Source organism: Ammospiza caudacuta, chromosome 2 (genome assembly GCF_027887145.1).
Source record: "Ammospiza caudacuta isolate bAmmCau1 chromosome 2, bAmmCau1.pri, whole genome shotgun sequence".
In the NCBI taxonomy this organism is placed as follows: domain Eukaryota; kingdom Metazoa; phylum Chordata; class Aves; order Passeriformes; family Passerellidae; genus Ammospiza; species Ammospiza caudacuta.
In genome coordinates this window covers 35,091,358-35,111,069 of record NC_080594.1, presented here as the reverse complement: position 1 = coordinate 35,111,069, position 19,712 = coordinate 35,091,358, and the positions used below count along the sequence as shown (strand labels likewise).

At 39.3% G+C, this 19,712-nt stretch overlaps 1 protein-coding gene across 3 annotated transcripts in view; it reads left to right on the top strand.

Annotated features, from left to right (window-relative positions):
- RSF1 (remodeling and spacing factor 1) overlaps positions 1 to 19,712 on the top strand; it is a 61,278-nt gene extending 41,566 nt beyond the window's left edge. Inside the window, exons 8-16 of one of the 3 annotated variants that reach the window (XM_058825211.1) lie at positions 758 to 862; positions 2,209 to 2,288; positions 6,873 to 6,927; positions 8,207 to 8,313; positions 11,314 to 11,381; positions 12,456 to 12,663; positions 14,360 to 14,583; positions 16,533 to 16,724; positions 18,415 to 19,712. In XM_058825211.1, the coding sequence (XP_058681194.1) occupies positions 758 to 862; positions 2,209 to 2,288; positions 6,873 to 6,927; positions 8,207 to 8,313; positions 11,314 to 11,381; positions 12,456 to 12,663; positions 14,360 to 14,583; positions 16,533 to 16,724; positions 18,415 to 18,989 (1,614 nt within the window). In that variant the 3' untranslated portion in view covers positions 18,990 to 19,712. Of the gene's footprint in view, positions 1 to 757; positions 863 to 2,208; positions 2,289 to 6,872; positions 6,928 to 8,206; positions 8,314 to 11,313; positions 11,382 to 12,455; positions 12,664 to 14,359; positions 14,584 to 14,838; positions 16,034 to 16,090; positions 16,135 to 16,532; positions 16,725 to 18,414 lie in introns of those variants that run through there. The other 2 variants (XM_058825213.1, XM_058825212.1) reach the window with 2 other exon arrangements.

Below are 19,712 nucleotides of genomic sequence, written 5' to 3'. Positions count from 1 at the left end.
ACAGATCACAAGATTTTGCTATCTCTTGTGGTTCTTACTTATTTGGGGTAGATGCTGTCATGAATTCCTCTGTTTATCTAGGAAATCATCATGTGCAGTCCTGAATCCAGAAAAGAAGCCCACTCTTGGGTGTTTGACAGATCTCCTGACATAGCTGAGAGAAAGTTTGTCCTGTAGGATGTTAGAGATAAGTGTTTCAGTAGATATACACACAGCTTGTGCCAGCTTTGTTCTCAAGTTTTATGCAAAGGGATATCTCAAATTTTACCCAGCTAAGTATGAACTTTTAGTAGTTGCCTAGTTGTGGATGCCTTGTGAGCCTGCAAGACTTCGTCCCTGCTGCCCAGGTCATAAAGTTATCCTGACTGAGAAAAAAGGCCAGGTTTCCTGCATAAGAGAGCACAGGGAAAACATGTCTTGTTCATATGGAGTTTTCCACTTATTCTAGGATCTGGAAAGCGTTACCAGCTTCTACACTAAGGGCACATAGTCTACACAGTCCAGTAGTACTAAAGACTGAGAAAATACAGTAAGAGGAAATGTGGTGTTAGCGTGGAAAACCGTGATAAATAAACTTCTCCATGAAAAACCCCCTGGCCCTGGAAGTGTGGTACAGGATAAGTGATACAGGGCTTTTTTTTTTGTTTTTTTTTGTTTTGGCACAGTCCGAACACTTCTGTGTTGGCTGGGGAAATATTTGTGGAGCTTGTTACATGTGAGTGCCAAAAGATACTCATGACATATTTTGTTTGCACAGATTTTGTTGTGTGACTCTTGTGACAGTGGCTACCACACAGCCTGCCTTCGCCCTCCGCTGATGATCATCCCTGATGGAGAGTGGTTCTGCCCACCTTGCCAGCATGTACGGTTCCTGTGTGACTTCAGTCTTCCTTGCAGTTCCCTTGTGGTTGGGGAGATTGGCTGTGACTTTAACAAGTCCTATCTATAATCTTTTTTGCCTGTTAACAAATAGACTGGGATGAATGCTAGCACTGCTGATCTTCCCTCCCGTCCATTAGTAAAACTGAATTTGTGACATGGTCTTCTCTTTCTTAGTTCTGCTAGTGATGAGTGACTGTGTGTTGCTGATTTTTAGATGGGAATCTCCAGTCACACTGATTATCTCCCATCTTTGATTAAATCACAAGACTAGTACAGTATTAAAGATACAATGTCTTAAATTTTCCCAAAAGAAGCATTTAAGTTATTGTCCGGGAGGCAAGAGCAGTAGGCAACAAGGAATGGATCAGTAGCCGCAGCAAGCAGCTGTTTCTGAAGTGTTATTCCTTCTTCAGAGACATTTGCTCAGAAGCTGGTTAGAGAAAACTGCTGTTACTGATGAATCTCAGGGTATACTTTGTCTCTGATAGGAAAGCCAGGGTTGTTCTAGTCAAGTAATAGACAAGTATCAACTCTTATTCCAAGGTTAGAAGCAAGGTTGGTACTTGGGAGGATAAGCAGAAAGTGTGTGGTGCTGCTCTTGTTAAATTAATAGGAAACCATTTGTACACATTTTCAGAATAATCTGCCAGATCCCAACCCCCTTCCTTGGTTTTAGAGAAACTCTGTGCCAAAAGGGCTGTTGCCTGACAGTAAGCTAGAGACATTGAGCATGATGTGAGGTGACTCTGTTTGGTGCTGGGTTTAGTTGTCTTCTGAGGAGTGTTTTTAAGCAGTGATGATTTTGAATGTGTAAGAATGTTTTCTTTACACTTTTAATTATAGCTTTTCCTTGTTTTGTTGCTATTAAAGTATTGTTCAGTATGAAAAATGACAGTTTGTAAAAGAGTGAGGAGCACCCTTGGAAATAGTATAATGAGGGCATTAATATGGACTAAGGCACAATTTGTCCATTAAAAGTCATTTTTGCTTACAGCTCCTTGAGTATTTGATAAGGAAATTATCCTAAAGTGTATTTCTGCTTTTTGCTGCAGTGCCCACTGAACTCATCTAGTTTCAACCTCCTTTACCATGAGCAGGGACACCTTCCACTAGACCAGGTTGCTCAAAGTCTCATCCAATCTTGACTTGATGGTGGAGCTCATGTTTCAAAAAGACAGGCTTTATTGTAAAGTCTTGTTCGTTGAAGAGGAGCCTCCAGTAGCAAGGCTTCTTCCAGATACAGTCTGAGTGAATGAAGAGCCTGAATGTTACTTCAGTGTGAAAATTGGTTGTGAAATAAACTAATACTGTGTTTCCTTCCTTTAGAAATTACTTTGTGAGAAATTAGAGGAGCAATTACAAGATCTGGATGTGGTCTTAAAAAAGAAGGAGCGTGCAGAACGCAGGTACTGTTGTTTGGATGCACTCACGGCAGTGCTGTGCTGGGGGTGGTAATAATTGAGCAAGCATCAAGATAACTGGGGACTAGGGAGAAATGCAGTGATGAGACTGGGAATTGGTAACACCAATTTTGACTTCCCACTGATTATTGCTGGCTCAGTGCTGGGACAGCTTGTAAGAAGGGGGGAAATAACTGGAAAAGGTAAGCAAATACATTTGTACTAAAATTTGATTAAAGTGCCTGAACACAGATTTGACGTTCTTGTACCAATAGTTTAAGGGTTTCCAGCACTGGTTCAGCTGACTGTCAGTCATCTATGGAATTCCTGATGTAAGCAAGTTTAAGTCTTGACTTTGCTCCAGAAGTCATCCAGATTATTGTGGGATTTGAGAGTTGTTACTTTAGATCCTGTTAAACTCCGCCTAATGTACAAGATTATGCAGCAAGTGCTGTAGGGCAGTGGGTCAGTGGAGCTTCACAGTCACAGCATATTCTGACTTGGGAGGGGCCCACAAGGATCATCAACTTCAACTCTTCCGGGAATTGCCCATGCAACCCACAATCTTGGCATGCTGACCAGCTATCCACCCCTGCCTTTACCAAAGGCTAAATGCAAACATGTTTACTCCATTTAGGAACGACAGCCTTAACAGTTGGAACATTCTGTTGGCAGTTTTCAGACCTAGAAATGAGGGACATGAAACACATTCTGCGTAATTTATACTTTTTAGGACATATATTGAGTATTTTGCAGAATTTAATAACGTCTGTATGCATTATTAAACAAAACTTTGCATTAATTTTATCTTAAAAGGCCCTTTTAAAGAAAGTAATTGTGCAGGCTTATATTTGTGGCAGAGACTGTAATATTGTATGAGATGTAGTGAGTCAGTGCTGGGAAGATGGGAGCACAGTCTGTGTCTGCTTTCAGCTTTCTCCAAATCTGTTTGTTATTGCAACAGCAACAATGATAGTGACAGATCAAGTACCAACTGTTCCTGATGTTACTACTTCTGCTCAGTGTGTATCTAGATCATACTGTGGTGAAATTATCCATTGCCAATTGTGCTGAATTTATAGCTGTGGGAATGAAACTATCAGCTATTTTTATGAGTGAACTCCAGCAAATACACAGCCTCCATCTGTGCAGAAATATGGGACACACAGGAACTCTGTTGCTTTGCTTTATGGTGGGAGTACTCTTTATTAGTGAATAGTATTTTTGGACCTACTTTAGTAAATATTCTGCTGGCAAACATTACATGGAATGCTAGCTTTTGCCAGTCTGTCTTGCTTTCTTGAAATCACCAGTGTTGCATAAAAACACAATGTTCTGAGAGCAACAGGAGAGCATACAGTTGATGTCATAGCAGTTTTCAGTGTCTGAAACATCTGTTTAATAACTGTTTTACAATTTGATCATCCTCATACCAAATGAACCTAATGCTTTATAATGTATGCCATAAAACTGAGTTATAATAGACTTCACAATGCAATCGTTGAATATTGAAGTCTTCCAACTTAATGCTGTATTGTTGCAAATAACAAGGTAAAAAGGCTGAAGAATCATAATGCCAGAGGAAATTAGACTTGTTATTACAGCTCAGTGTATAAGTTAAAGCAGGTTGGTTGCTTGGGGCACAGACATACTTGAATGCAGTATCTCTGAAAACTCACTATGTGGTTGGTGTCTGTCTTTTTGGGAAAGAGAAGAAATCCAACTCTGTCATTATGGATCTGTCTACCTAATAGGTTCTTTGAATCAGTGTTGCTGTCATGCTTTCTGAAGTAGTGATGTTGTGCTCTTTCCAGCTCTCAGGAATCTGACTGAGGCTGATTCAGTTGCACAGCTGTGTGCTTGCACATCCCCAAACTGTTATGTCACTGATTTTTAAAATGAAACCTTCAGGTTTCCTGTTGATTTACAAATACATGGATGAAATTATACCTTTTCCCCCACCCTTTTTCTATTTATGAATTCAAGGTGCTACCACAACAACCTGGCTGAATTTCAGGTTTCTCATGTACAGACCTAATTTCTATAATCATGTCCTACCACCAGCTGGAGGGAATGGACATTAAAGCCTTCTGGGATCTCCCTTTTAATCCATGTTAGATACTCTGAGACTTCTTGATGGAAAATCCCTCTAGGAACTACTTGTCTAATTCTCCCAGGCTAAACCAGGTGGAGTACTTGCTTTCATACACACTTTCATGACTTCCCTGCAGCAATTTTTGCAGCCATGTAATTGAGATAAAATGTTGTCTTGAATTTGCCTAGGAAGATGTTACAACCATCCAGTACTTATCTACTGCTGCCCTTGGAGATGTCTTGGTTCAAATGTTTAAGCTCTTGGCTAAAGTCTTGAACTCCTGTCTGCCACACAAGGAATAAAGAATTCATTCGATACAGTTCCGTATTTCATTTCAAGACCTTGACCTCAGCAGGATTGTCTGTTCCATTTGCTGAGTTCTTAAGTAGTGTATACTCAAGCCAGGGAGAAGAACAGCAGGACTGGAAGACTTTGCTGATCATGATTAAAAATAGATGAATTTTTCTCATCTCCTGTCTCTTGATATTTTGCATTACAGAAATAAGAAATTGAGTAAACCATCAAAAAAACTTGCTGAATACTAAAATGTTTGCACTTCTAGTTCCTTTCTCATTTCTGTAATTGTATTCCTTGCCTTAAAATGTTATTTTAATTAATTTTCAAGGGCATAGTGATTTTGCACAGCATCCTTCCTCCTCATCCAACCAATTTAATGATGCCCAGATGGATGAGGATTTCTTTTCATTTGTCATGTAGGAATATCTATATTAGGATGCAAAACCAATTCCTTGTATAGACGGCCAGTCATTTCAGTAGGCATAATGATACCAAGTTGTTGAAGTCCACAGTCTTTTTACCTGTAACACAACCTAAAATCCATTTTTACTCTTTGTAAGTATTATTTTAGGAACTGTGCTTGTTCATTTTATTTAAGAGTATTATGCTAGAAAGTGCAGAAGGCTACTCAGAGGACTTTGAAAATTTACTTACATTCTTTAGAACTTAATGAAATTTTTGGAAACAAAATTTTTAAACATAGATACTATTATTTGCAAAACATAACACAATGAAGTAAACATAGCTGAAATTAATATATGTCGTGGGCATTGTTGCAGTTATGTGCATGATGTGTCCTGTTGCAACTCAAGTGTAAAGTGACAGGCTAATATGAGCACTCACTGTAACTTCAATAGTCTGATTTTTTAACTTCAGTTAAAAAATCCATAGTCCTTCCAGACACCAGTAAATGCCACCAACTTTCATTGTGCTCTTAATGTCTTTAAATTGCCCCTTGTTTTCCTGGAAAAAAGCTACTAGCTAGGGACCTGTGGTGATGGGAGTTTGGTTACACTGGTTATCCTAGTCTGCACTAGTACCTGGCTGTTCTTCCTCAGAGACTGTTCTTTGGAAGTTCTCTTCAGCAGCATGAAGATCAGCATGAAGTGCTGCTTGTGAAGTGTTAGAAAACCCATCTCTAGTTAGACTGGCAGATACAACAGGACTTAGAGAAGACTTGTGTCCTTCAGGAGCCTGAGTTGTCCCTGAGGCAGTTCATATGATGCAGAATGTCTGTGTTGAAGAAAGCTAAATCTAAACTGAATTTTGCTTCTGTAGATTTAATTCTGTAACATACTGTTGACAAGGAGGACAGCCTGCTTCTCATTCTCCTGTATTTGAGTACTTCTCTGTCTCCCATCTTTGGTCAAGTGTTCTCTACACTGATCCATCCTGTTTTTTCAGCCCTTCTCTATAGGGTGTGTCTGCTGCCCTCCAGTAGCTCCCACTGGCTGGCTCTGAACTCTTCAGCTGGATCACATGTTTCTTGGAGATTGTGTGGTGCCCAGATGGCTCTAAGTGCTCCAGCCAGGTGTGAACAGGACTGACTGCCATGGCAGCTGTCCTTCAAGGTGTCTTGTCAGCTGTTGTCCTATTTGCACATCTATCATCATAGTTCTTTGAGCAGCGGTTTGATTCTGCTGATCTTTGCTCAGGCTGTTCTTCTCTGGCAAAGAATTGCTCTGTAGGCAGTTACTTGTCCCCTGGTGTTTCTAGAATTGGTTCTTCTGCTTGGGTCTAATATCTGGCATTTATCCATTTTGGATTGCATCCTATGTTTACATATTTTTTCCAGTTCAGTATGATTCTGAATTCCCATTTTATCTTTCATCACCTTCACGATTGGTGGTAGTTACAGATCTGACAACATAATCTTCATCACAGCATTAATATTTTTCAGTTGGTTTTTTACTTGCTTTTTATACCCCAAATTCAATAATTTCTGTGGTGCCTGCCCACGGTCTTCAAGTACTGTTGATTGTCAGAACATATTCGCAAATCTCTTACATTATACACGCAGAAAAATGTAATCACATGAGAATTAGCATATAATCCCAATTTTCAGTAATTTTTCACTTGGAACATCCTCTTGGGATGCTTCTGCCTAGTAAGAACTTCAAATGGTGCTAATTTTAGCTTTATTTTAGATATCTGCAGACTTTCTGTAAGCTTATTTTCATTTTCTTTCTCTCCTCAAGAAAAGAGCGATTGGTGTACGTGGGTATCAGTATTGAGAACATCATTCCACCTCAGGTAAGCTAGTGTGTCTGTGTGGTATTATTGCTTTATTTTCCAAACTTGTCGTCTCTCAGTGCAGAGGTGCTAGTAGCATCTTGGAAAAAAAAAATCAATCTATATAGAGATCAGAAATAATTCTAGACTCTTCATTTTAGACTGAATATAGTAGAGAAACCAAGGGAACTTTATGGTGTTTATCAGAGCCACTGATGCCACCCAGAGTCCTCTCCCACTGAGGGATTGCAGGACTGCCTCCCTGCCCATTACAGTTGGATTTTGAGTTGAGTGCTCAATATTCAGTAGTTTGTAAAGGTGGGAAGCAGTTATTTAGCTCTGGTGTTTGCTGTACAGTTACCTAGGTCTAAGCTAATTGTCATGGCTTTCCTTTGGAACTGATAGAAACAAATGTTTCTGGCTTGTGATTCAGAGGGAATGTGTAGTGTCTCTAGGCCACACAGCATTTGCATTCAATGAGTGGATAAGGTCACGTGATTAAGAACGGTAAACATTCAGCATTTCATTTCCAGATGCTTTTGTATGGTTTCCCTTGAGAAAAGAGGAAAAATGCTTTGATTCACATGAAGAACAGCCTCTTCTCACTTAAATACACTAAAGCAAGTCTCTTGAAGTGTTAGCCAAATGCTTTCATCTGGAATTATATAGTCTGTTCTTTGCAGTTCAAAATGGAACTTTTGTTCATTTTAAACATTGACTTTCCACTCTGCCTGGCTATAACAAGGCCAGCTTCTTCTCCCTGTCTTTGAATAACAGAAAAACAATTTCAGATTTTACAAACTTGCCAAAGAATCTATGGCTGAAAGCAAATATTTGAAAAATGCAGCCTCGGGGCAGATTATTTTGCTTTAAAATTAATAACTTGCAAACAATGTAATAAAACTAATCTGCATTAAACTTTATTGAAACTTCACTGTGTAAAGGTATCCCTGTGCTCAGCATGTAGAGGTGGTGGCCACAGTTTGTTCAGCTGCTGCATTCACTAGTCCTAGGAGTATCACCCGAGGCATGATCTCAGCATTGCAGCATAAAGACAATGTTCCAATAGCTTGAACCCTTAAAGTCTGTGTTTGGAAAGTTATGTAGCCTGAAAGGGCAAAATGTGGAAATTCACCTGAACTGCTATAGTAGGTCACTATATTACAAGTTAAAATGTCATGGGTTGGGCATATGAGCTTTCTAGACAGAAGGAATAATCTGTATTACAAATTCATTTATAATGAGTATGAAGGGAGGGAGGAGATAATGTTCTTTTGACACTTCTGTCTTATCTGAACAGGAGCCAGAAATACCTGAAGGTCAGGAAGAAAAGAAGAAAGATTCCAAAAAGCCCAAATCGAAACTTGAAAGGAGATCTACCAGAACCCGAAAGTGCATAAGCTACAGGTCAGCAGTTTGTTAAAATAGCTTGTACAGCAAAAGTCATACTGTTGTTTCCTTTCTGAATCATCCTACCACTCCTCATGTAAAAAACTGTTGTTTCCTTTCTGAATCATCCTACCACTCCTCCTTCTTCTACATTTAACAGAGAAGCCCAACTAAAGTGTCTTTGTTCTTTCCTCTGAATACGGATTATGCTCAGTGGTTGTGAGAGCATAAGGTGATATAGTGAAGGGTGATGCATTAAAAAAATGAAAATGGATGGGTGTTTTGTTCAGGAGTACTGGAGAAGGTTTTGATACTACTGCAGTTTCTGGAGTGAGTTAAAGCAGGTGAATTAAACCTTTCCTTTCTCTAGCACGGGAGACTTCTGCTTGTGTCTCAAAAGGCCTTCAATTCCTTGCTCTCTTCCCCCTCCCCACCTTAGACCATCCTTACAAGAAAGGGTTATGAAACTTAGAATGTAATTATCATACAGTGCGTCTAAAAATGAAACTCTTTAGAGAAATATGTAACTCTTTAGAGAAATTTTGACCAAAATGCAATTAGTAAATGAAAGTGCCAAGATTCTGCATTCTGAAAATAGGATAGGTCACTAAGGTTTTCAAAATGCAGCATGATTTTAATTACAGCTTTTGTTCTCAGTGTATTACCAAGTTGTTTTTATAAACTGCTTTCTAAATAATACCTTGTGACACTCTGTATCATCTTCAGTCCACCAGGCAGGTAAAGTGCCCTTGGGATTAGAAAATGATGTGGTTGCCTGAGAGATTGTGGTGGTTTGTCCTAGATGCATTAGGAATATTAAAAAAAAAAAACCTCTATCTTTCCAGCAGTAGCTCTTTGTAAACTTTTATCATCAAAAACTAACATTCCAATACTAGAATAACAAACTTTCCAACAATAACCATCATTGGATTTATAGTCAACCTGGTTTGGCTGCTGAGGAGAGGCATGGCATTTGCATAGGCTGGGTTTTCCAGCCTGGTCAGAGCACTCTGTCTGACTTTGCTTAGCTGTTGGATTTTGGTAACTTTTTGAATGAACAGGAAAAGTCACACTAATGAAAATGCCATTGCTGCTTTGGGAAATCAAGCATTCCTGTATGGAATGTTGTGCTACAGGCAAGACTACACAGATCTGCTGTTATGTTAATGCCAGCTCAGGCAGCATCTGACCAGGAGGAAAAAACCCCTTGCCTGTAGGGTGTGTGTGGCACAACTTCAGCAGGACTCATGTTGTGCAATGACAGTAATTTTTTATTGAATGTAATGTTCCAGAAAAATCAGTCTTCTGATAAAAAGTGATAACATTTCTTACAGACTACATCATACACATAAGTTTGAGCTGGTGAAAGTATTACACATATCAGTGTGTCAAATTTACATGTCTGCAGTGAAGTTCCACTGGTATCACTGAAAGTTGTGACAGCAGAGGAAAATAAATGCTTAAAGTCTTATTCCACTGGGAAAGAGATCTGTATTGTGGAGCATCCTGGTTCTCTAAGGGATCTGTAATCCCTTTGTATCACTCTTCTGTTGAGTCCTCTCATGAACAAGTTAGCAATAACCTGCATCATGAATCAAGCAGCAGCAGAAGAAATTATGTTCCATTACACCTAATGGACAAGCAGCTGTCAGCTCACCCTTGTCTGAGCTCAGGTTATTTGTTAGCAGTGGTTTGAAAGCATTAAGTGATTTCTCACATTTTAAAGAGGATTTTTTTTTAGCTATGTGGAGGGAAAACAGTGTTTGAGTAATGTGGAACTAATCTAATTGATGGAATAATTTCAGAGTTATTTCCTTGCTGGGTAAAGCAGCCTTGAGAGTGGCATGCAGTTGTTCCTAAGGAATATAAAGATATCAGAAGTCCATCACCTTATTTTTAAAGGAGAAAGTGTTTTATGCTTACTATTGGAATACAGAGTAAAGTAAAAAATATATTTTTTTCTTGTACTGCCAGAGGTTTCTATGGAGGACCAAGGTAAATATAACTGTAATCTTTCTTTCATGACTGAGAAGTGGAATCTTTAATGAACATATTGTCCAGTTGTTAGTTGTCTGTATCTGAAAAAAATACAACAAATACCTTTTAAAAAAATGAGAAGAAGAATTTGCATCTAAATAAAAAACCTTTTCTATATAGTTAATAAAATTTGTACTTTTGCATGTTGGAGCTCAAAGCATCTATTTTTATGAACAGGTAACAATCCTTTTTTATGGAACTTGAATTCATAACTGAAGAAACAAACTGAGGTCATCTGTGTTGAAAGGATTGGATCTTTTTTCCTCAGTTTGAACTTCTCTTTAAATGAGCCATTCAGGGTGCCGAGATTTATGCAGTTTTATAAAAGCTGTTGCAGGACAAGCAGATTCAAAGACTGCTTTTGTTTGTCTATTCAGTTATGTAACATTGCATTACAACTTACTTATGTAGATTTATGAGGAACTTTGTGTTTTATTTTATCTGTTCAGCTTAGAATGTTGCAGATCCACAAAGTATCATGAGCTTTAAGAGTAGAAAGCAACTATGTGCAATCAGTTCTGAAGGAAAATGTGGACAGAAAAAAAAGAGTTGTACATTGAGTTTAATAGATGATTCTCAGGCTGTTTTGAAGGTTGGTAGAGCTAATGTAATCTAATAAAAATTGTGGAAAAATGGTGAATACTTTGTATGAAAATGCTATTGAAACCATTTTAAAGAATTTTCAGATTATATTTGTTTAAATTCAGAGGCCTATTGTGTAAAATGGGAGGGGATTTCTGTTCATGTAACTCAGTAGTAAGACAGACAATGGTAAATAATCCTCAAGCAAGTAGAAGTAAGAAGCACAACTTTGATAATAAAATAGCCATTTAAAAAAAAAATCTGCCCCATTATTTCAGTTAAATATATATATCCAGCCCACTCTATGCAGTGTAATTTCTTCAGATTTTTGAGGTATGTTTTTGTAACGATTTAATTAAGGTTCACTTCAAAGTGGTAAATGGAAGCTGTTATTTTTAGGTTTGACGAATTTGATGAGGCAATTGATGAGGCAATTGAAGATGATATCAAGGAGGCTGATGGAGGAGGTATGTTTCTTATGTTACTTGTTTTGCACTGCAGTGGGGATGGAGATGGAGAGCAAATTAATTTTGATATGAGAAGCAATAAATATAACTCTCTCCCTTTAAACTCTGTAGTTTGCCGGGGGTATTTTTTTACTGCTGTATTTTGGAGTGGCCATCCCATGCTGCCAAAAGATGTAAGAAAATTAGTAAAAATTGATAGTTAAATCTAGCCTGTGCAGGTTTTTATATTATGTAATGAATAAGTTTTGGATTTGAGATTGAAATGGCAGCAGTGCTATTGACATTTGTGCCCTGTAAAAAGAGGACTCACAAATTGGTCTGCAGTTGGACACCCTAAAAGTCTGGGTGTAGGAAATTGTCTTAATATTCACTCAGCTCTATTAGCACTTCTTATCTGAACACCATAAAAAGTGAAATTCTGTTCTTTGTTGCCGTTAAGGCAACATGGGACCAAACCAGAGATCTTCAGCACTATCTGAGAGGGATGGAGGTGGATTTGTGCTTCTGCATCACCTTAACTTGCCTGAAGAAAACAGCCATGAAACATTGTCCCTCAGCTATTTGGCCTGTGGCATCACCAGACACTCACCAGTTTCAGAAGCTCGTGGATGTAGGCAGACAATCTGAAAATCTGTGGGTGTGTAAAACAAGGTTCATTACAGTAAAAATAACTAAATCTCAACACTAAAACACCTTTTCAAAAACCCCAGTTCTTGGCCAAATCACAACTCAAACCCTTCATCTCCTAAGAAGGATATTCAGCATTATGAAAAATGTGTATTTTCTGATAATTTCCCTCTCAAAAGGCACTGACATGGTAATAATGTGGTTTGGGGTTGAGTATTAGAATGCAGACACTTAACCATGACCTTCTGCATGCGCCTCAGTATTTCCAAGTGACCGCAGCTGGGCTGTGTATGTCAGAGCAAGACTCTGGACATAGTCTTGCTTGACAAGAAAATACTCTGCTTGACAGAAAATAAACTGAAGGTAGGCACGTGCAAGAAAGATCTGTAGAAAGTTAAACAAGAAAATAAACTTGTTATTGTTTCCCCTTTCTCTTACTGAATTCAGGCATTGGCAGAGGCAAAGACATGTCAAATATCACAGGTCACCGTGGGAAAGACATTTCTACAATCCTCGAGGAAGAAAGGAAGGAGAACAAGCGACCACAAAGGGCTGCTGCAGCGCGACGTAAGAAACGACGGCGACTAAATGACTTGGATAGTGACAGTAACATGGATGAAGAAGAGAGTGAGGATGAATTCAAGATCAGTGATGGGTAGGTCTGCAATTTAACTTCCACCACAAGTCACTGACCTCTGCAGGCTTCTGTGACTCTGGACTGCCCCTGAAATGACCATCAGGAGCATGTTTCCAGTGCTGGAATGGCACTGTACGTTGCCAGTAAAAGTCAGAGAATGCTAGAATGGTTTGGGTTGAAAGGGACCTTAAAGATCACCCAGTTCCAAACCCCCTACCATGGACTCCTCCTGGCCTAGGGAACATTGTACTGGAAAAACTGCATTCTGGATCCATGTGCTGACATCATCCAATCTGTATTTTAAGCCTAATACTTGCTGGAAACCAGACTGTGATGTTTGAGGCCTTACTGCAGGCTTCTGTTGGTGAAGCAGCCAGGTGGGCTCAGTTCTCTGGCTGATGTGACTGTCAAGCAGAAATCTGTAACAAAAATGTAGCTAAAATGAGGCTGGTTGTTCCCTTTTAAAAATTAGAGTTGAAAATTCCTATTTTGTAGGATTTTTTTGGCCTGGTCGTTATTTAGAAATTGGAAGAGGAAAATTTTCATTATTTAGAGCATACAAAACCTGTCAGGCAGATTCTGAAATTAGTTCTTGATTGCTGCTCTGTAGGAGGTAGATTTTGAAAACAGTCAAAGAAATGGCTTATACTGTAAAAAACAAATGCATGTCATTGCTCTGGCTGACTGAAACTCACTTTCCACAGAATTTCTCCTCATTCAGTCTGGGCAATTACTGTTGTTAAAAAAACTGATAATTTTAGATTAACTTTATGCCTTAATGAAGCAACATAATAAAGCAGGCATGAGGTTGTAGGCTCTTTACCAGCAACTTTTAAAGCTTTACACCAATCATTGAGTCAATTTACTAAGTGTATGGAAAATCTATACAAGATAAATGCAAATTTTGAGCTTTGTTTTTCACCTGTGACTATGCTAAGGACATTTCATTGGCACCCTGAATAACTGAGCTACACATGCTGGAAATTTCCAATCAATGAGTGTAGCTTGTGGAAATGTCACAGAATTAATAGTGCATTGATCTGTTAAAGTGTGCTCATGCATTTTCAACTCCATCCTCTGCTTAGGGCTTCTGGATCTTACACTGGAATTTAGATTTAGCTGGCAGCCAAATGCAAGTGACTGTGTACCTTCAGTGTTCGATGGTTTTTAAAAAAGCATGACTCACTTGAAATTATGGGAATGTTATGAGCTTATAAGGTTGTGAGGTGCATGTTTTGCATTAGAGCCATAGTTTTGTATAAAGACACAATATTCTAATTTTCAGAAGTTGTGTGGGACAGTTCTGGGTTTGTAAAGGGAAGGTCACCTTTGCTAGAACATTGTTGGTGGTTTTTTCCCTCCACAGTTACTGCTGTGCAGACATTACATTGCAATGAACAATATGAACACTCTAGAATCTGTCCTGTGTTAATGCCACCTGCAGTGTTGGTTTGACAGAGTGTTTATATCCACCTGCTGTTGTAGTGTGCTGTGTAATGTCATGCACTATAGCACCATGTCCCAAATACACAGCTGAAACCTCATGTCAGTGATGGCAGCTTGCTCTCTCTGGGTCTTTGCTCCTCATTATAAGATTTGTGCTTTTTTTGTTTTTGTAAAATGGTACTTACCATTTGCTTGTAAAATACAAGTACTAGTTCAATCCTTTGGTTGTAACACCTAGCTCTGTTGTCTGGGGTTTTCCTTTGAACAGATCTCAGGATGAGTTTGTTATATCAGAAGAAAATCTGGATGAAAGTGAAGATGACCCACCATCAAATGAAGACAGTGACTCCGAGTTCTGCGCCCGCATATCCAGGCGACACCTCTCCAGGCCCATGAGGCAAAGCAGGCGGTTACGAAGGAAAACAGTCAAGAAAAAATACTCTGAAGATGATGAAGATGAAGAGTCTGAGGACAATTCAAGCAGAGAGTCTGGTGAGTACAAGCAGTCTTTGATATTTTAAATACTCTGTTCTGGAGAGAGAGAGAGAGAGAAGGGCAGTCTGAGCTTCTGTCGCGACTGACTAGCTTGTTTGCTTGCTTTGGTGAAGTCAGATGTCATCTCTGCTGTGAAGCAGTTTGCTGCTTGTTCTGCTGTCATTATTTTTCAGGAAACTGATATTAATCACTAGGTTTTTGGCATTTCTAGATAATGATGTATTTAAATAAATGCTTGTGCTATGATTCTAGAGGCCACCATTGTGGATAGTTGCAGCTACCTCTACTACCTCTCGTGTTTGGCACAGGATTATAGGAAAGAGGATGGAGAGAAAAGTGTGCTTCTTTATAGCTAGTAGAAGACCCTCTGAACGCAGCTATGAAAAAGATTCGGAAAGAAACATTTTCCGTCACTTTTATGGAAGAAAACTTCAGTTGTATGGTATTTTGTGTTTTCTGGGAGGCTTGAAAGCAAAGAATAACACCTTGAATCTCTTTCTCCTAAAATTATCCCTAAAGTCTTTAGTAACTTGCATCACAAGAGAACCTAATAATTCATGTTATTCTACTTGTCCTTCAACTACTTCATTTTCTCTTGGCATGGTTTGAAGTGTGAGAATAGTACCTGTGCACTACATAAACTCTTCATGATCAGCATCTTTCTCTGAAGACTGTCCTCCTTGTTTCTGCTTCATTTGAGACACAGACTAGAAAGTGCCATATACATAAGCACTCATTTTTTCTCACTCTTACTGTGAATTTAAGGTTCTAACTATACTGGAGTGTTAACTTACTGCAGTGTGTGTTATGTTACCAGTGTTTTATCTGTCTGTCTAGATTATGGATGGTGGACATGTTGGAGTAAATTGGTTTGGAATACTGATTTCCAAAAGAAAGGTTCATACATGGACAGATGAAAACAAATATAGGAGTGATTATAGTGAATGTTATCTCCTTGTCCTCAATGCATCATTGCACTGATCATAAGCTCTTACCAATAAAGATACTGACAGAAGTCTAAAGAGATTGTTTATTTGTTCTGTAATACACAAGAACAACTGTTTGTTTCCTGGTGGACACATACCTGTGATAAAATCAACTGATTCCTGTATCATTCCATATATATCTAAAGTATAATGTGAACTGCATGTTTCTCTTTCTCTCTTACCCTCATTATTGTCCATCAGGATCTTGCTTTAACCCTGTTTTCAGCTAAGAAAATCAGGTGCCCTGCAAGAGGCTTTATTTTCAGTCTCCAGAGGTAGAATTTCTTTCTGAAGCTGGTTGTTCTTGCTGACTTGCTTTGTTTCTTTGTCTAATATTTTAGGAAGTAAAGAGGATGCCACTTTGTTCTGTGGCTCATGTCAATCTCTAACTTAGAAATGGTGTGTGACTTTTTTAGAAATGTATCTTGGGATAATGGTTCTGGCATAGCTCAGTGAAAAGCAGATGAAGTTGATTTGAGGCTATTTTCAACTGATGTAAATAAATTTAATTTTTGAAGACTCTAGCTGCAGTCGACTGGTGCAGGAAGAACTGTGATTGGTGGTAAGTTTCTTCTGTATGGTTTCTGTTTTAAGCAAACCCACGATTGAGTGAGACTGGTTTTTGTTGTTAACTTATATAACTCTGATCTTGGAGTTTCCTCTTGTCAGTCATTTTTCATCTACCTGTTCTTAAAAGTCTTCTAATAGAGTACACATTATTTAAATTTTAAAAGCAGAACAGACTCTCTGGAAGCACTGGTAATGTGTGCCATCAACTCCACTTACCATTAAGGTTGTTTCCACTGTCGGGAGTTATAGAGACGTCTTTGACACCAGTAGAGATGGAGCAACAAAAACACCATAAGGAAACTATCTGAATTAGGAAACTTACCTAATTTTTTTATGTGATGCAATTTTGCTTTGATGGACTAATGCACATCACTGTTTTGTTCCATACAGAGAGTGGTGATTACACAGATTACAGTGATGATGATTACCTGGAAACTAGGAGGAGAAGATCAAGAAGGAATCAGAAGAGACAAGTCAATTATAAGGAAGATTCAGAAAGTGATGGCTCACAGAAAAGTGTCCGATATGGGAAGGAGTTGAGAAGAGTTCATAAACGCAGGCTCTCCACTTCGGATAGTGAAGGTAAAATAAACAGTCCAACACTTCCAGGAGCATGTGTATGTCAGCATCAGCACAAAGGGAAAGTTATGTAATTCCAAGATTTCAGAGAATTGTCTTTCTAGAGTTCCTTGATGTTTCTCGGAAACTCTCCTTCTGAAACTCACTGGTATTTTATGATGCATTGAGTCACTTCTCAAATTTATCATTGCCCCTCATCCTGACTTCCAGGTCTGAATTTACTGCCTGACACAGAGTGTTGGGATTCGAAAATTGGCAGTAATACAGCTGTTTCAGCATTTTTTTGTTAAGAGGTTACAAAGCTGCATCCCACCAGCCTCAAAAGATTCTCTTATGTAAGAGGAAGGGCATTGCCACTGGTGCCCTGACTCTGTTTGTGCTGGTGGTTCAGACCCGTTCCATCTCCTGTTTAAGGAGCTGTACCAAGTGCAGAGGAAGCCTCTCTCACTAATGTCAGGCACACAATGAGTGGTTGGTGTCCTTTGTGATTTATAATTAATTAGCTTTTACAAAATCAGCCACAGACTTTGGCTGTTTTGGATTGTGGGGGCCTGGATTATCAGACCTTCACTCTGGCTTTCCAAATGCTGAGCGGTGCAAGTTGTGATGGATACCAGGCTTCCTCAGAAAATGAGCTGTCACTGGCTCCCTGAGTGCCTCAGTTTTGGAGGGGCTCTCCTGAGATTACAGAGTGGTAGAGTATCTTCTAGGTGAAGGGAAACAAGTATGTGACGCAAGTCTGTAGTGTCTCAAAACCATGATCTTCAATGCAGCCTGTTCTCAGGCTCTGTGGTGGCTTTTTTTTACCAGCACTAGTGGCTTTAAACATTCTCTGATTCACGTTGTCTTTTCTTCATGAAGTCCCACTTCCTCAGGTATTTTAAGTATTGGCTTTCCGTATATTAAAATCAGCACCATTTGGCACCTTTCCAGCACTGTCACACAGTTCCCACAGTATATCATAAAACACATAACAGTGTTACTGGAATTGTAATTGCTTTAAAAATAGAGGAACACTGACAGTCTCAATCAACTTGAACCTACATTAAATAATACGCTTTAAAATGAAAATTCCCATGATTTCTAATGGGAATCACAAAGAGACAAGAAATTATATTTGCCATTTGATTTTTAAGTTTCCATCTTTTTTCACCACAGCCACCAAAGATGAGTGTAAAGGCTGTCAGGGTGTGGGCAGTATTCCAATATGCCAAAACACCAAGCCTCCCATTAAGAGAAGAAATTGTATATAATTTGGAGGTGGCAGGGGTATAGTACAGCTTTGTGTATGCGTGTGTGTGTAGATATGTGAATTTTATGATAGAGCAGCCATTATTTGGGTTCTGAGTTCCTGTCAGGGTACAAATAAAGTGCATACAATGAGATGAGGGGTGCAGTTCTGTGTCATTCCCAGCATGGAGTTACCAGTTTTAGGGAAGGGCATACCTACTTCCAAAGCCTCTGGTACTTCTCAGATTGGAAACAGAATATCCATAAATGATTAATACTTGCTACGTTAAAAGTTAATTTAAAAATTATAAAGAATGCAAGCCTTTTGGCTTGGTTGGGGAACCTGGGGAAGGAGACAGAAATGTGTGTGCTCAGAGAGCTGTCTTGTTGGTGAGTGTGAAAGATGAACAATAAATGTTGCACTGAGATTTGCTAATGGCTCTAAGTCTGCTGCTTCTTCCAGAGAGCTACACATCTAAAAACTCTGAAGATGATGAATCCACAAAGGAGTCCAAGCGATTGATTCGAAAACGTCGGCGAAGTACAGATGACTATTCCGAGGAAGAAGGAGAGGATGAGGAGGAAGAAGGGAAGCCTGTCCGCAAACGCCTGAATCGAATTGAGACCGACGAGGAAGATGCGTGCGAGAACGCCAACGACGACGCAGAAACCCCCGCTCCCACAGAGAAGCTGCCAGCAGCACAAGCCCCCCCAGACAACCCCAAGAAGCACTGCTACCGGATAGAGAGCGATGACGAAGATGACTTTGATAATGTAGGGAAAGTAGAGAGCCCTTTGGACTACAGCCTGGTGGACTTGCCTTCCACCAACGGACAGAGCCCAGGGAAAACCATTGAGAACTTGATTGGCAAGCCAGGCGAGAAGACCCAGGCCGCCAAGGACAGCACAGCCAGCGCCAGCCTGGCGCCCAACGGGACAGGCAGTGGGCAGGAAGCGGTAGGGCCGGAGGAAGATGAAGATGAACTTTTGAGAGTGACTGACCTTGTTGATTACGTCTGTAACAGTGAACAGTTATAAGACTTCCATTTTTGTGCTAATTTATTCCACGGTAGCTCATACCAGCGGGCCAGTTATTAAAAGTTGTTTTATTTTTCCTAGAAAATTCTCCACTACAGTATCACTTTCTAGAAGCAAGAATTTCACCAGTCCTGCAGTCTTTCTGTGAAGTGACCAGTTTTGAACTTTGAAGATGAATTGCTGTAAATTCCCTCTCTTACCCCCCCTTCTCCTTCCAAGTCCATGGTCCTGGGTAATTTCACTCACAAAAACCTTATAACAACAAGAGATTTGTATATTTTTGACTTTATATTTCCTGAGTGCATACAAATTTGTGGAAATGGGTGGCCTAAGAAAGCATTCCAAATCAGTCAGGGCCCAAACCAGAACTGGGGTGGGTTTGGCTCAGGGGGTGGGGGGACGGGAGGGGGGTGGTGCAGAAGCACTTGTGCTTTAGCTTTTTCATATGAGATATATATTATATTTAAATGTTCACAACTTAGATTACAACTTAACAGACAGTTAAAAGCAAAATTAATGTCTGTACTGTCGCATTTTGTGAGTTGTAGGTTAACATACCATAGCTCATTTTAGTAATCACCTTCATGGAAGCAGTTTGATTTTAATACTGGAGGCAAACAGAATTATTAGAGGCCAAGAAGGTACCATAAACAAGAACTCTGCTATTCATTATGACTTGCAGACTTTCCTAATAAACATCCTTTAAAATGTTTGTACAGTGAA